The sequence below is a fragment of the Diceros bicornis genome, chromosome 7 (genome assembly GCF_020826845.1).
Source record: "Diceros bicornis minor isolate mBicDic1 chromosome 7, mDicBic1.mat.cur, whole genome shotgun sequence".
Classification (NCBI taxonomy): domain Eukaryota; kingdom Metazoa; phylum Chordata; class Mammalia; order Perissodactyla; family Rhinocerotidae; genus Diceros; species Diceros bicornis.
Genome location: NC_080746.1, coordinates 66,178,358 through 66,195,903, shown reverse-complemented (window position 1 = coordinate 66,195,903; position 17,546 = coordinate 66,178,358). Strand labels below are relative to the sequence as shown.

Genomic DNA, 17,546 nt, shown 5'->3' with positions numbered 1-17,546 from the left:
CCTCACTTGCTGTCTCAGTCAATCTAGGGACCTATCTCAGGAGTGCATCTATTTCCCTCTTCTGCTCAGTGTGACTATGTGGTGTATCCAAGCACTTCTGGGACACTCTCCTCTAATTCTCCCTGTCTGTGTGGTGGTGGTGTTTTCCACTACGTCTATCCTCAGGCTCAGCATTTCAACTTACTTTTATAATTCTTTTTCTCTAGGGCTAGCCCATCTCCTCTCTTAACAGGTCTATTTCTCTTACAGGGCAGACCCTTTTGTAGCTGTGTTCCATTCTTGGGTCCCATACCATGAAGGCCAGGTGACATTTATGAAGTTCTAATTGCTGTTCTGTGTTGTAATCTCAACATGCTTTGTTGATTACTCCTGTTTCACCAACCATCAAAGTTCTTTTTTATGGTTCTATTCTATGTGAAACTACTGGGCATCTGCCAGAGTCAGTCTTTCCCACCCCACCTACTTGCTAAACTTGTTCACAATTTTACTTAACTCTTTCTCTCCCTCTTCCTTCATGCTCAGTTTGATACTGTCCTGGCACTCTCATACATTGCTGGTAGGAATGTAATCTCTATATTCCATAGGGCAATTTGGAAATATCTGTCAAAATTTCAAGTGCATGTACCCTTTGATCCATCAATTCTACTTCAATATCCTCACACATGTACAAGATTATTCAAACAGCATTATTTGCACTAGCAAACACTTGGAAACAACTTAAATGTCCATCAAAAGAGGACTGGTTAAATAAGGGCATAGTCAACAGAATAATATGCAGACATAAATGCAAATGAGAAAGTTTTTTTATGTAACTGATATGAAACAAATTCAAAAACTGCTAAATTAAAAAAAACAAAGGTCTAGAATAGTGTGCATTTGTGCAAAAATGAGGGAAAGAATATATATAAGTGTGTGTGTGTGTGTGTGTGTGTGTGTGTCTTTCCACATAAATTTGCTTGTCCGCGCACAAGATAACTCTGGAAGGATACAAAAACTGATAACATTGGTTCCTGACTGTTGCCTAGGGGACAGGAGTGGAAGGAGACTTTTTACTGTATATACCTTTTCGAACTCTTGATTTTTGAATTGTTGAAATATATTTCCTATGCTAAGAAAAATGAGTAAATAAAACAAAATAAATAAAATAAAAACTCTCCTAGTCAGTCCAGCTTTTCTCTGAGGAAACACAATCTTTCTAGCCCTTGCTCTGTACTCCAAGTCCATCATTCTGGTTGCCCCAGCTCAGAAATCAGAATCCCTCGCTTCCAAGGTCCTAACCATTGGAAGAAAGAAAGGATTATATCACACTACCTGTGCCCTAAGATATTTTTTTCCAGAAAATCTTAAAGATTCTTTCCGGTTCTCTTCATGCTTATGTATTTCCCTGACGAATTGGGCTGATGCTGACTTCACTTCCCAGCACCTGCTGGATCCCTGCTCTCTTCACAGGCTGCTCTGGCACTCCCCGCAGAACTCTCTGGATCTCACTAAGAGATCTGTCTGCAGGCCTCACTGCATTTCCAGTGCTCAGGGGAGCCAGACTCCCTTCTCCAAGGAAGAGCCCTCCGAGGAACACGCCTTGGATATGGTGCGCCACTCAGAGGTTTTCCTTTGCCTCTGGATCTTTCTTTCATGTTCCAGCCTCCTAATTCTGGTATGTACTTTCCATGTCAGTCACTCTTTTGCAGTCCTGTTTTTCAGTAGCAAACCTAACTGATCCACCTCTGGGTCCCCTGAAATGGCCCAGAAACATTGCAAAAGGCTCGTGAGAAAAAGGTAGAGTAAACAGGAAATCCAGCATTCACCACATCTCATTTGGGCTGCCACTGACCGACCCCTGAGTGAGGCTGGCTGTCAGGATTCTCTCCATTTGACAAGAAACCTGCACCTCAAAGTCCTCAGATTTATAGAGAAGCATCCATAATCACTTCCACAACTTACAACAGGCAGCAGGATATTGGCTTAGCCTGAGATCAGAACCAGACAGAAAGAGCAGTCTGCATGCTCTTGTTAACAGCATCCTTTTTTTTTTTTATTGAAACATAAAATGGAAGTTGAGGATAAAGCCTGAGCTATGCGGAGGAAGTTTATTTCAGATCTGGCTACCACGGAAGAAAAAAAACAGGTCCTGCCTTTTCCAAACCACAAGCAATCAGGCCTCAGGCTAAATACATTCACTAGAAAAACCAGCAGCAGGGTAGAAGCAGCATTCCCTTTATTCATGCAGCTACAACCTCTAGTGACCTTAGCTAGCTAAATGTCTCACTCAAAATAAACACCTCCAAGCACATGACAAAAGCACAGCTTAAGCAGCTCTCTCCATGGTTTTAAGCCCCTGGTGCTCCAGATAGTCACGAAGGGTCCTGGAGGTTCTGGGCATACCAGCAAAGATTATGTTCAATTACAAGAGTGAGAAATTTGTTTCAGGTCATGTGGCTGTTCACCGACTATCACAGGTTTCAACAGCCTAAAAAATTCCTCCACGTGGAAACCTAATGTTTGTACTAGCAACTGGGAAGGGCTGTTTTGTGGTAGAACTGAGGCTAGCAGTTCAGTGTCCATGTTGCCTCATGCATGAACAGCCTAATGGAAAACAAAACAAAAAACTCAGATTGGAAAACAATCCTTCGGAAAAGAAAGAAAGAAAGCAAATAGCAAAATGACTGCTTTAGTTATACTTGTCCCAGAAGTAGGAGCTCTCCATCCTGCCCACCTTTCCTAGAAAGAACCTGAGCTGCCCCAGCTTCGCACTAACCCTGCGTTCTTCCACAAGCGGACTGACTCTCACACTCACACACACACACCCACGCGTGGGTACATGCTCACTACAGTGACTGGTTCAGGACCAGGCACATGACCCAAAGTGGCCCAACGAGACACAATCCTGGGGATTTTTCTGGAACCTTTGAGAAAGAGAATCTCTCTCTGTACAGGGGTTGCCAGGCTGGAAATCTACAGCTAATTCTAATCTCTCTCTGTCACCACATAGGGAGAGACTTCCTGAGAATAAGGCTAAAACAGAACCAAGTGATACACTGAGGCTGATTTCTAATGACGTCGTGAGGTCACCTGGATCTAGTGATACCAGACTTTTAAAACCCTGGACTGTTCAAGTTATGTGACCTAATAACCCTCCCTTTTTTTTTTTAATTTAAGTGGTTTTTGAGTTGTCACTACCATTTTAAGCTTTCTCACAGAGTTTAATGAATTCTGCCCCCAAAGCCTTAATGTATGTTCACATGTAATCACATATCTTAACACATTGGTAAAATAACTCTAAACCTGGAGAAAATTCAATTGATTCTCTCTCAACACTTAAGAAGTCGAGGCTAGGGACTGGCCCGGTGGCGCAAGCGGTTAAGTGCACGTGTTCCGCTTTGGCAGCCCAGGCTTCGCAGATTCGGATCCCGGGCGTGCACCGACGTACCGCTTGGTAAGCCATCCTGTGGCGGCGTCCCATATAAAGTAGAGGAAGATGGGCACAGATATTAGCCCAGGGCCACTCTTCCTCAAGAAAAAAGGGGAGGATTGGCATCGGATGTTAGCTCAGGGCTAGTCCTCCTCACAAAAAAAAAAAAAAAGTAGAGTCTAATCAACTAACACTTCACACAGGTAAGTTTTCAGTCTGTGTGACCTTTGCTGTATGTAAATAATGTATCTAAGTCTACATTTCCATTTCCAGCATGCTTAATCAGGAAATAGAGAGTATTACTATCGCCATTTTACAGAAGAAACAGAGGTTTGGGAGGTTAAATTACTTGCCTAAGATCACAAAGCTACTGGGTAGCTGAGCCTGGATTACAGCCAGAAAATCTGATTCAAGAGCCTACACTAGATGATACTGTCCTCATCTTAACAGAGGTATCTTCTTTTGGCGATGATACTTCTTACTAATGAACATGTTCTCAAAAGCAATGCAAGGCATATGCCCTACATAGTAAAAGTGTCTCAATCACCAGCATTTACCCAGGAAACATAGAAATATGACAAGTTTCAGTGCACAACAATGTTGGCACTTAGCAGAAAGAAACAATATTTATCTTTAGATTTTGAAGATGCCTAAATAGAGGAAGGGGATAAAGATAAACCAAGTACCTACAACATGCCATAAACTGTGATAGGGACTTAACTTTTGAGTTTTATTTGGACTTCACCACACAGTTATCCATTTTATAGATAAAGAAATTGAAGTTCAAAGAGATTAAGTGGCTAACTTGTTGAAGTTCAAAGAGCTATTAAGCAGTTAGGTCAATAATTGAGCCAAGGTGTTTCTCAACCTAAAGCCTATCTTCTTTCCACGTCTCACATCACCAGGTGTGAATACTGGGACTTTTAGGTAGAGGAACATGGTAGATGGTTATCTATGGTTAAAACAGGCTGTTCTCTCTCAAATAAAGCACCTCTGAGTCTATTTATCCAAAATATTTCTCCAAAAAAGGAGTCTGGCATGGTCTAGACAGACGGAATGGCATATGGAACCTGAAAACAAAAACAAAAACAACACAGGAAAACAGTCTCTAAGAGAAGGCCTGTGTATGAGCTCATCCATATGGCCCATCAGGAGAAAAGAAACAAATCATCTAAGGGTTCCATCTGGGTCAGTGAAATGCATATCAAAGAATGTCTCCAGACCTCCTGGATATAGTGACGGTGGCCTGTTATGCAGCTGACTTCATCCCAGTACATGGTCCTTACATTGGGTCTCACAGAAGACATCTGGTGTCCCTCCATGTCTTGTCTGTTGCTTCCCCTACTGCTGCTTCCCTTGCTATCCTTGTCAGCAGCTTGAGGGAGGATAAAGCCTTAGAGCCAAAACTGGGTGGTTTGGGCATTGCTGAAATCTGCAGCCACAGCAAAACCTGATAACTTTGTATTAACAGCTCATTGCGTCTCAACTGCATAGATGTTTCTGGCACCCAGCAGCTGCCAGGTTTGGGGTTGACCAGATGGCCCGAGTCCACATTAGGCAAGCATTGCCTGGTCTGAGCTTAGGATAGCATGCGTCCCTGCAGAATTTGGTATATCACACTCACCTCTGCCTTTCTCTGCTTCTCCTCCTGCTCTCTCTGCTCCTTCTCCATGCCTACCAGCTTGAGCTTCAGCTCAGACACTTCAGTCATCAGATCGAGCTTCTGGGTCTCAAGAGATGTACGACTCAGCAGCTCCTGCAAGCAAAAACAGATCTCTAAGTCATAAACCTCCATGGCAACAAGGACAACTCTAGCTCCATCCATAGTACATAAGGCAATCTCTGAGTTGTGTGTTGGATAACACAGAGTTGAGACCGCTGCATATGAGCCACAGGTCTATTAGGGACAGGCCTGGGCTGACACTGGGTCACTCAGGGATAGCACAGCCCCTGCCACTACCCACTGTGCTCTGAGAGACAACATAAGCCACATTTCTCAAAAAACGTATTTGCCCATAGAAACCATTATTCATTATTTCTAAGTAGAGAAAAATGGAGGGGTCTACTCAAAGAGCTAAATTTCTCCATCTCTATTTTTAAGGCAAAGCAGCAGGTCTTCTCCACCAAAACAAACAAAAAAACAAACTTATGTTAACAATATATTTTTCAAAACCAAAATTTCCAGATCACCTCCTGGGCTCAATCAATGCTTAGCCCAGTCTTCAACACATCCCATTGCAAGACCTCACTGCAATGAAGCTAGAAGAGAACTAGAGCATAAAGTAGAGATGCAATGAGTATTTATTAAATGATTATATTAGAATTCTATTTATGTGCTATGGATCTTTCCTGGCCACTATGGGATGTAAGAAATTATTCTTTCCTTATTGCAAGAACAGACCAGAGGAGGTTATTAGAGGTCCTGCCATCACTAGAACAGTAGTAGACAACAACCTGCCATTAATACATATAATAAGCATAAATAAGACAAAAACAAAGGTGAAAGGCAAAACACCTACTCAGAACTACTAAGAATTATGAAGGACCTCAGAAACCAGGAGCATTTCCCAAAGTCCAGGGGCAACATTTCTCCATTGGCAAAAGGTAATGTTTCATAAGTTCCAAAATCCTGGCACATGGTAGACACTGGATACACAGGTCCTAGCAAGGAGACTATACTATGGCAACTAGGAGAGTAACCAGCCAAATTAATAGACAGAAAAGACACAATATCCTGCCATGGTCTGAACATTTTGTATCATCTTGGGCAACCCAACGCTAGTACAAGAATGGCGATCTCAACATTCTGACCCAATAGCTGTAATTTCACATACTCTGCACTGTGCTCAGATCAGAAACCAAACTACACAGGACAGAGATTTTTAACTTGGAATACATGATTCTCTAGGCCAAAGGCCCTCAGTACCTCAGAAAGCCAGGCTACCAACTGTCCATCTGCTAATCTGAGGGGATGAGTATCTAGAAGCCAACAGTTCAGCAAAATGAGCTCGCTGAGCACTGGGCCGAGAAGGCTGCCTCTTCCTGGGCCAGCCAGACTTGAAGCCGGCATATAGGGCAGAGGCAGCAGCAATGCCATGCCAGAACTGTGGGCTACTTGGTCATGAGGAGTCAGCCAGATAAGTGTGTTCAACATAATGGAGAGAGGAGGACATAGATTCACCGAGGGCCTCCCCTGTGCCAGACACTCTTGAGTACTTTACGTATGTCCTCTCAATAAACCTGCCCAGTGATTTGACAGTAAATATTATCATCTCGATTTTACAGATGAGGAAACAGACCCAGAGATTGGCCTGTCTTGGCCAAGGACACATGCCAATCAACAGCAGAGTTAGTTTTCAAACCAAGATTTGTTTGACTCCCAAACTCATTTCTGTCTCATGTATCACATTGTTTCCCAAACAGAGGAAGAAGTCCAAATTTTAAGGATAATAAAAAATACATGCTGAGAAAAGCCAATCAACAAATATTCACTGAGCCCAGGAAATAGCCACTCAAATGATCAAAATTTTGTTGAGCACATACTATCTACTAGGGCCTGGTGCTAAGGCTATGCAGGTCATAAAAGATCCTAAAGGGTTCTTCCCCAGGTGAGGAAGATGGGATCTCTGGGTCTTGAGTATCTTAAGATGTAATCTTTCCCGACACCATCTACTCAGTCCCATCTCTTTCTCCTCCTTCCCCACCGTGCTCTCTGCCTCCACCACTTCCTTTCTATGTTTACCTCTCCATCCTTTCATCTACCTGCTTTGTTCCAAAACTGATTTGAGGGAGTTTGCAAAATAGACAATTCAACTTAAAAAATAAATCATAAAAATTAAAGCAGGTAGGAAAAGAAGTTGAAGCCAAAGTTCAGTGGGTACAAAACTCATACCCTAAAGTTCTATACACAGCTAGAGATGGACTATACTGCGTATGTGAGCTTCCCAGCAACCAGTACAAAAGTAAAAACGAGCAATTCTGCAAATCAAGGTCCCTCAGATAATAACAATTGCTTTGGAGTGCTGAGAATTGAGAAAATATTCTCACAAGAGACTTCAATTGTTTATTCAACAAATATGTTTTTAAATATCTACCAGATGCCAAGACCTAAGGATATGACAGTTAAAAACACAGCTCCTGTTGATTGCCTGAGTATCTTAAGATGATATTAACGCAGTCTGTCTACAGACCAGCATTTAAGATTCTGCCTTGGTGGGATTCAAAAAAGCCTCAGAATATATCTCTCCTGAAAGTTAAGAATCTACTCCACTTCCATTACTGCCAAAATGCCTCTAGCTGTTTTAACTGCTAGGCTATAATTGGTCACACCATGTTCCAGCTGACTAGGATAATATTTTAATTTGTCACACTAAAATTCCAATAGCCATTCCAATTGGTCATGCCAGGGTTCCAACTGGTTACACTAATATTCCAAGTGGACATTACAGTTGGACATACCAAAGTTTTAATTAGAAACCTGGGGCTGCTTAATTTCGTACAGTTCACTGATAACAAAACTTTTACTTTCTCTCTCCTCTAGAGAATGTGCCTCTACATTTCATTATCATCACCCCTCATCCTTGTCATTAATAAGCACTGTCCCACTCCCTGAACTCAAAATCGGCCATCAACAAGCTTGTCCCAGTCCAGCTCCACTTTACCATCTCCAGGCCCGGCATGGCCTCCAGCCACTATTATGTACTGTAATCTCTATCATATGTGTCCTAGCAGGATTCAACTACCCTACATTCTCAACTGCTCCTTCTACTTCCAGCATAAACTGAATTTTGACTTTTGCACAATATGATACATCCTTCTCAGTCATCTCAAGTGGAGACCACTCTGCTCCAACAACCCAATTTATAGAACACCTTTCTCCCTGTTTCAAGACTGTTTCCAGACCACTATTTGTCCCTATTGATGGTCTACGTCTGCCCTCCTCATTCAGTTATATCATATTCTCTCCAAATATCCAGAACCCAAGACAGTATCCCATTTTCCTTGAGCCTTTTGTCTTTTGATCAATAGTTTCTCTTCTTACTTTGGGTGCATTCCATCTCCTCAGTAGCTTCAACGTCGTTGTTAATCAATCTTCTACTCAGTACCCACTCTGGCTTCACATTTCTTGACCTCAACACCAACAGGCTTTGCTTCCACTTCGTTTTAGCTTCTCAGCAGTATGGCCACAACCTGGCCCTCATCTTTATCCCAAATAAAATCTTCTAAATCTTCTAAAATCTTCAACTCAATTCTCTCCCCTGGCCACAATCCTCTGACCTTTCAACTGTCCCATTTACTCACTCAAATAATCTTTAATTTCTTCTTCTGTGGTCACTAGATACTTAATAACCCCCTCTTTTCCTAGTTTATCAACTTCCTGTAAGCAATATTTGTCTCCTTATCCACTAGATACCCTGAGGTTAGTCATTTCAATTGTATAGTATCTGCACCAGGAAATCCCTCATTCAACTCATCCCTACCCTAGACCTGAAGTGCATTTGTTTTACCAGAGCCCAAGTCCATGCCAAACCTCAGAATCTTTTCCCTATGTTTCTACTCCCCATGGCCTGAGACTTGCTGGTAAAAGTCACTTAATGATGCCAATTTCTTTCCATACAAATTTACGCTATCTAGTTACAGCTGATCTTCCAATACTGCCTGGCAAAACTTATATCCATCTCTGGCTGGTTCCTTTCAGAGATTATTCCAAATCTTTTCCAATCTCCTCAAGCCCTAAACCCTACCCTATCCCGCTCTTCTCTTCAAATAACCTCTCCTATTTACTGAAAAGATTTTTAAAAGTCATCTGATCATTCATTGAACTTATATCCTTTCTATTTCAAAGCTTCCCAGAATTATGTCTCAGTCATATCTCTTAAATCCACGTCTTAGAGAAAGCAAGCCCACACCTCCTTTCCAAGGTTAGTCTGACACAATTGCACATGGCCAACTTCTGTTAAGTTCTTTCCCCTATAAGAACTGTTCCCTAGCCCAGTAAGTTTCCAGGTTGCACATAAAAAGCATATGATAAAGGACACAATGATTCCAGAGTTTGCTCCTGAATTGCCCTCCCTGACCCACCTTCCTATTGCTGACCATTTCTCAGTCTCGAGACTCTTCACACCATCCTCACACAGCTTGATGGAACCTCAGGTTACCTCCCTGGCTAACCAGTAGGGGTTGGCTTTGTTCTCTGAGTTCTGCTCCTGTTCCTCCCTCTAGCTGGTAACTCAGAATGACATCTACTCACATGGTCCTAGGTTCTCCCTCACTTCTGTCCTGCCTTTGAGGAAGTTCCCACCAAGTCTGTGCTGCTCCAGGAGGGCACCATTAATGATCCACTCTGACAGGCATTTAATCTCTCCCTCACCATCAGCTCCCATTCCTCAGGCTGTAAACATGATCAAATTTCTGACATTCTAAAGAACCTTCCCTTATGACCTTGCCTATGCCTCAAGCAACCACCATCAACTCCCTTGTGCTCTCACTAGGCAAGTGCGTGCTCTGTGTGCATTGTGTGTATGAATGCTGCCTCTCTTTGTCTCCTCCCTCTCCCCTTCACAGCCAAGCTCTAGAAGGAATAATCTACCTCTTCTTCCTCATCTTCCTGTCACTTCTCAACAAGATGTCTGCATGCCTGCAACCTGGCTTCTGCCTTCACCAGGTAGGGCACAGAAACAGTTCTGGGGACCAATGTCCAAATGATCAGACGCAACTTATACTTCTCAGTTCTCAACCAACTCACCCTTCATCCACTCATCAGTGTAAACTACTCCTTGCCACCCCATCCTTCCTTTCAGTTTTCCTGACTTTTCTTTTTTCTTTTCCATCTCCTTTGCTGGCTTCTTTTATTCTGTCTACCCATAAGAAAAGCATTCTTGGATCCCTAGCTCTCATCCCCAAGACTGGCGTTATCTCTGGATCCAGCCTATTTGTCTGCAGCACCAAGGCAAGGCGTGGCCCCTACTGCAGGGTGGGATCCTGCTGGAATCTCCTGCAGTCATACAGCTACCATAATGTGTGGGGAGGCAGGGCGCTGGAAATAAGGGGCAAAGCTTTCATAACAGCATTAGCATCTGCTCTCCCAAGTGTTTCAAGGTTGTCTGTGTAAATGAGAGGGGGCAAGCGACGAGGAGAGGGTGGCATGGGAGGCGGGTGGTTTGTTTTTCTTACTATGAAGGACCATGAAACTAGGTAATGAAAATTTAGGAAAAAACCAATGAACAAAATTATCTTTCGCCCCTCTCACTTCACCACCACCAGTAATCTCTTTCAGAAGGACAAATACATCTCCTTTCTTGGAGATGAAAAAAAAACCTTACGTCTCAGAGCAAACCGTCACTTCCTTTTTCCAAAGCTCAGTTTCTGACTGGAGCTGATAAAAAGAATTTGCCTTTAAACTTATTCTCTCCTTAAAGGTCCACATCTTGAAGCAATTACTTCCATCTTGAAGTGTGGAACATGACCCAGGGAGTTACTGGCCAATGATAGAGGACTGGAGCCAGACTGGCAATCTGAAACCAGAATGAAAGAGTGGGCCATGGAAAGACATGAAAGGAAAAATGTGTCTCTTTGCCCTTTGAAGTAAGAGGCCTATGCCTTGCCGGGAAGCCTCTTTCATGAATAACTCTGTGTGGAGAAAGGGGCTTGTAGTCAACCTGAGTTTGAGTCCCCAGACCCCACTAATAAATCACCTCTCTGTACCTCAGTCCCCTTATCTGTAGGAAGGGTAAAGCACGCCACTTCACAGTGTGGTCTGGAGATCCAGCACCAAATGTGAAACACTTGAGGAAAGAAGTTATTTCTGCCTTATAAATCTCCCAGGGGGAGTTTTAGGGAATAACTGGACATCCCTGTTTTCTTCACTCATGACTCAAGTGTCTCGCCTCCTCAGACAGATCTGTGCTCCCATAGCATCACGTACACCGCTCTGTTTAATATTCTTTTTGAGAGAGAAATACCTCCTTAAAAGTGCTCTTGCGAAATTTATCACCCAGGTGTTGACAATGCTCTGTTGAGTTCACGCATCTGGGCCCATTGTTCCCTCACTCAGCTCAAGAGCAGGAACTGGACCTGCGTCTTAGACCTGTATCCTCCAGCTCAGTGTCTTGACTTACGCTGGCCGTTTGTGTGATAGTTCCATTTTAACCAAACTGGAATAACTGTACTACAGGTCTAAGAGGTGGGCAATGTAGCGTCCACATTGTCATCTCTATTCTTTATAAATAAAAACACAGATTCATTGGCTTTCCCAGATCAACAGCAAGTAGTGAATCTATAGAAAGTCATGTCCACTGACTCCAAACCCTCTGAATTTGTCACTCTCCACACCTCACCTAAAAGGCAACCAAAATAATGAGGCTGCCTAACACCTGGAACTCTGGGTCAGGTAGGAGGACTGAAATAGAGCCTGGTGTCCTTTAAGGTTTCCCAAAAGCTGAGGTATGTCCTCACAAGAAGGTTTGCATCTTTTCTTCTCTTTGGCACTGAACGTTGTTTCTGCTTTTGACATAGATTACACTGTAAATGACTAGTCTCTGGAAAGTGCTCCATTTGGCTGCCAGCTCAGTATAAAACTTCTTATCCACTGAATAGCATCAGCTTCTTCCCCGAAACCTCACCCTCTGGAGAAGGGTCAATGATCAGGGGCAGAGGAGCTTGCTGTGCAGGAACCTACTGGAAGCCAGAGAGCCCATGGAGGCCACTTTAGAAAAAGCCACCAGGGACTTCAAATATATCAACAGACCATGAGGAACCCTCCCTGTGACAAGAGATTTTGTTGCCAACGTGGTCTGAGCCAGTCACAACAAGGAGGGTGCTGGTCCATGCCCATATTCCTGGGGTGCTATTGTGGGCCTTGGGTTTGGAAAGCTTAGCGTGCAGCCCTCAAAGATGCAGCTTGGCAGCTGGGAAATACCCTGACCTGCTTAAGAACAGAGGGGCAAGGCTCAGCCCTGTGAGCTGTAGACAAAATCAGTGGCTCAGACTACCCCAGACCAGTGAAAACTGACTCTGGCTCTGGCCCTTTGAAGATCCACTTGTACATTTCCCAGGAAATATCTCTTCCTAATGGGGAAGGTTCCCTGGGGAATTCAGACATGCTCAGTGAGTCTGAGACCATATCAAAGTAGGTACTTTCATAGGCAGCCCCAAGAGATGCTCGTAGCTGCCCCTTTCCCACCCTGCATCCTGCAGTGTGCTGCAGACAAGAAATATTTTGCCCTCAAATGTGTCTATAATCTATGTGCCATTCATTTGGACCTGCCTGTGTGCTGATTCTGTTTGGTCCTGGTTTTCCTGTCTAACCCCAAGGGTCTTCAAGCTCTCCCTTTCTGGAGACCAGATGGGTTAACACATGAAGAAAACAGACGGAGCTGAGAGATCAGCACTTAGCAGGGGCTGGGCCAGGCCAGCCTTAGGGATGTGTGGCTCATGAGTTGTGTGGGGAACTAACTCCCTCCCCTCTTGGGCTCTTGGAGGGAGGGTGACACTGGTCAGGAGAGTAGCTGTTGGGAGAGACAGCTCAGTGGGGTTTAGAGTCCATGGAAGCACAGAGTTGGGCTATGCTGGTTGAGTTTGGGTTTCTTTCAGTTCCCCTCATGCTACTGCAGCCGAAGAGGGGCAGAGTCTAGAGCGGAGGCTGCAGATTAGAGGTCTGTGGGCCAGGCTTGGCCTGAAGGTGTGTATCATGTGGTTTACACAACATTTTTTTTTTTCATTTAAATTAGTTGCTTTCATTTAAAATAGAAAGACTTCTCTTTAAATCTAGATTTCCAGCTTCTTGTGAAAAATGAGAATACCTAGCAACCCTGGGCCTACATGAGCAGTCAGCCAGAGTTGGTAGCAGCTGCCACCTTTAGACAGGACGCATTCAGTGTACAGGGTTAGCAGGAGCAGCACACCCAAAGGAAGCAGTGTCAATAGGCAGTCAGAAGGCCCCACACTGAGACAGTGAAAGCATCTCCTCCAGAGCTCCTCAGGCCTTTGAACAGGAGGCCAGGTTTTGCTCAGGGCAGGAATGGTCTCTGAGGGCTGGCGGAAAGAGGTAATTGTTTGCCTCCATTCTCTGCCTCAAGGTCATGAGTCATTCTTGCTCCTACCACCAGAAGCCAAGAGCCCTGCGGTCCAGGATATCACAGTTAAACCAGGCAAGTCTCTGCCTGCCCCCAGTTCAGAGGACACATACGTAATCCAAGCCACAGATAGCATCGCATCAGTGCTATGGCGCAAGAATTAAGTTTTCAAACATCATCAAGAAGATTTCAGGAAAGTATTAGCCTGTGCAGCAGAACATTCAACTTGGGATTTGGAGCTGAGAACCCAAAAATCTCGAGCTTAGGCACCACCAAGCCCAGTAAACACATGAGTGGGAGCTGAGGCTCAAATGCGTCCTATGACATGAGATCCGAATTTGCCAAGAAAGGAGTATTCCACACACCTTTCATTTTACCCTTGAAAGGTTGAGAGAACACAGTGCAAGTTATGGGCATAAAAACAACTTGGTTAACTTCAAGAAGATCTTTAAACCCCAGAGGTGGCAAATAAAAGCTACCACATTCCAAGATATATCAAGCCAAGACATCCACCTCTATCATACATGCAAACCACAATCCTGTTACCTCACCTCACCCATAGCATACAAGAAAGATGATCTAGGATACACAGGACATAAAGGATAACTGAGCTTAACTTTTCAAGTCTAAAATCCAGTCCATGATATAAGGCTTAGAAGGACAAGACAGCTTCCCCCAGGTGGTGCTGGGAACCAACATCAGACTCCTTGGCACAGAGACTCTGACAAGGGAGTGGAAACACTGCCATGGAGAGGGGTACAGAGCAGTCCTGGAAAAGCACCCAGGGCAGGCGGTCAGAGAACTCAGCACCATACCGCAGCCATTCTCTGCTCTCTGATGACATGGTCACTCGCCAGGCACTGCCTTTCTGAAACATGAACCTTCTGACATTTTTCTGACTCGTTCTCTTCCACATTCAAATTTTTTTGGTCTCTGTCTGGGTTTTCTTGTAACACTCCATCATCTTCCTCCCTCAGCCCCACCTCAAAACCACACCTTGTGCAGCCTTGAAAATACACTCTAGTGGGCAGCCCTATGCACTCTTGGTGAAAATCCTTTCTTGCCATTTGAGATTTTTCTATCAAGCTAACTTCTTTCCTGGGTCTTCAAAAGAAAGACCAACTTTAAAAAATAAACAAAAAGAAAGACAGACTCAACTTCTATTGCATTTCAGATTTTCACGGAATATGATGAGCAAGAGAAATGGCATACAATTTAAACAGAAAATCAAATGGAGCCAAGATATGTGGTAACTTATTAATCAGCAATGAAAAGATAACTCATAACCGCTTCTGAGCTGTTAGAACGAGTTTTTATAAACATTTGCATAAAAATACTGACTTTTTTTTTGTTGTTCTTCAAATGTGCTCAAACCAAACCAAGAAACACCTGGAAACTAAGACATTTATTCTAAGACCAAGGTCAAATTCAAAGCCTGTGTTCATTACTATTCTGTGGAGAAACATTTGAATTTTATGTTGTATCATGGCAATAAAAAAAATAACTTTGGGGGAAAGATTATAAGCAGTCATCTAATTGGACCCACTCATTTTTAAGGAACTGACTTGTTCTTAAATAATTAGTGAGCACCTTGTATGTACCAAGTACTGCACCAGGAGCTACAGAGCATACACACATCAACTTCAGTCATGGTTTATTTTTCAAAATAACTGAAAATGTAAGAATGATGCAAGTTAAGGAAACCTATTAATTAGATATACATTAAAATAGATTTTATAATATAAAATTCCTAATTAGCTTCTCAACAGATTCTAAAAAGACTTTTGATAAAAATTCAACACCCCTTCCTAAAAACTGCAGCTCATTATTTACAATAGGGTAAAACTATTCAAGAACAGCAGAGTCAAATAAACCAATTATGATTCTTTCACTCAAAAAAATATAAGTAAGAGTAAGGACAACTATATAGGAAAACTTAAAAACGAAAAAAAAAATTCAGTCTCTGATGTCAAGCATACAAAATCTGAGGACTAAACTGTACTTCTGATATGAATCGAGCTTTGTAAATTATATGTACACATAGCAAGGAGGACCAGAAGGAAACAGAAGATAGTTAAGAGATTTTTTTTGAATGGTAGGAGAGCAGCTAATTTTTTTTTCATTTTGATACGTATTAAATTATATTAAAATATTATTATGTAATAAGTTTTATCAAAGAAAACTACACAGAGCGAGAGGGGAAGAGAGGGGGAAACGGGCACAAAATAAGCTGATTAACTGACTTTCTAAAACCCCAGATGCCACTCGCAGTCAAACCATGGTTCACGTGAGAAGATGAGGGTGTCAGTGCCAGCAGAGCACTCCTTCTCTGAACCAGGCCTAGAGAAAGCGCCGCCTGGGAATCTGTCTAACCAGCCCAACAGGTTATTCATCTCAGGTCTCAGGCCAGCCCTTCTGCGCCCTCCCCGCTCTGCAACTCCCAATGTTCAGGCTGGTTTCACCTGCTGTATAAACAACACATTGAGCAGCCAATCTTACCTCCAGGCAAGATGGGAAAGTAGGCAGCGAGAGCGGTAACCTGGACATAGCAAGGGGCTTTAACACTTAAGCTGCTGTAGAACCCGAGGACCCGCAGCCCCATCCGCTCTTACCTGTTGAAGCATCTCTTCAGCAGCATTGAGTTTCACCTGGTGTCCTTCCAGACACACTTCCAGGTCCCGAATTTTCTCTCCTTGGGCTTCCACTTGGTCTGTGAGGACACTCACCTGTTCCAGGAAATAAAGCAATGCTGGAGGAGCAGGAGCGGCTCCCCACTGGAGGTGAGCTGTGAAACCACACCACTGAGTCTCATAGAAGAATGGCTTTCCTTTTTGGTGAGTGGCAGGTGGGGAGAGTGTTCTGGTTGGAGGAAACTCCCGTTGTTTTCTTACCTTGCCGGGGAGTCTCAGCCACTGCCTGAATGACGCTGGTTACATTTCCTGCTCTTGACAGACTCAAGAGAAAAACACCCAACAACCAGGAGAGCTGCCTCTGGGCTGGGCTCTTGCTCCTTATGCCTCTTCCAGAGCTCAGTCGGGCAGCCCCGACCTCAAGGCATAACTCAGCTGGCTTGCCAGGGCTTTTGCCACCTCGTGCAGAAGAGCAATCTAAACTTCTGTGGAAACTAACCAATGACCTTACCTCTCTCATAAGGGTGTGAGGACTGCGCACCTATCAGGCGAGTGTTCTGAAGCAATTAAGGAATGTGGGACGTAAAGGGCATGTATTAGCCCTGACAAAACTTGGCTCCAGAAAGGATTTTGTGCTTCACAGGCCAAAACATGACTCTAAGTCATAAATATACACAAGCCACACTGCACATACAGTGGCAGGAAAAAAAAGTCATCTTTCTGAAGAACACTGAGAATATCTACTGGAATTATTAATCAATAAAAATCCATTTACAATGTCATTTAAATTACACCCTAAATACATACTGAGATTTTCATAGCCTTCTCCATTAGCAAACTGTCCCAGGATCCTTTTTCTTTTTTTTTATTAAAAGGTACCTCAGAGCAGGAAGATGAAGAAAGCAAATGGGTGGCCTCCAAAAAACTAAAGAAATCAATGACTGGTAAATTGAGAGCCTTTGGACTTTTTTGGTTTTTAACCAATGGTTGAGTCATTGCTATTTACGTATAGATTATCATAAATTTTTTCTCACTCTATACAGGAATGATAGCTAGAGCATGAAAGAGTTAATGTGAATCCACTTATGAGTGTTTAAATAAACTTTATGAATTACAAAGCTCCCCATTACAGAGGAACTAATCTAAATTAATAAGGCTACTTCAAGCTTTCCATTGTTATGTTCCCAGGTGATTAATGATCGAAACATATTCCTGGAGTTGATGCATGGTGTGCGAACATTTCAATTATAATCCAAAAATGGGCACCTTCTGCTAACTAGACACATCTTAAACACAAACCTTTGTGGGTTTTCATTTTTTATTCCTTATTGCACAACACTATCAGCAGTCCCGGCCTTTTCAACTACTAACTCTCCTTTCAAAAGGGCAGGATTGCAGGGGGGGGCCTTTGCTCCCTGGGTTCCCTCCCGAGTT

At 43.3% G+C, this 17,546-nt stretch overlaps 1 protein-coding gene across 5 annotated transcripts in view; it reads right to left on the bottom strand.

Moving 5' to 3' along the window:
- The window catches only part of PPFIBP2 (PPFIA binding protein 2), a 139,588-nt gene that overhangs the window by 45,260 nt on the left and 76,782 nt on the right, over positions 1–17,546 (bottom strand). For all 5 annotated transcript variants that reach the window (XM_058545884.1, XM_058545880.1, XM_058545882.1 and 2 more), the window contains 2 exons: positions 16,095–16,208; positions 5,034–5,165 (listed from right to left, as the gene is read on the bottom strand). In XM_058545884.1, the coding sequence (XP_058401867.1) occupies positions 5,034–5,165; positions 16,095–16,208 (246 nt within the window). The remainder of the gene's footprint in view (positions 1–5,033; positions 5,166–16,094; positions 16,209–17,546) is intronic.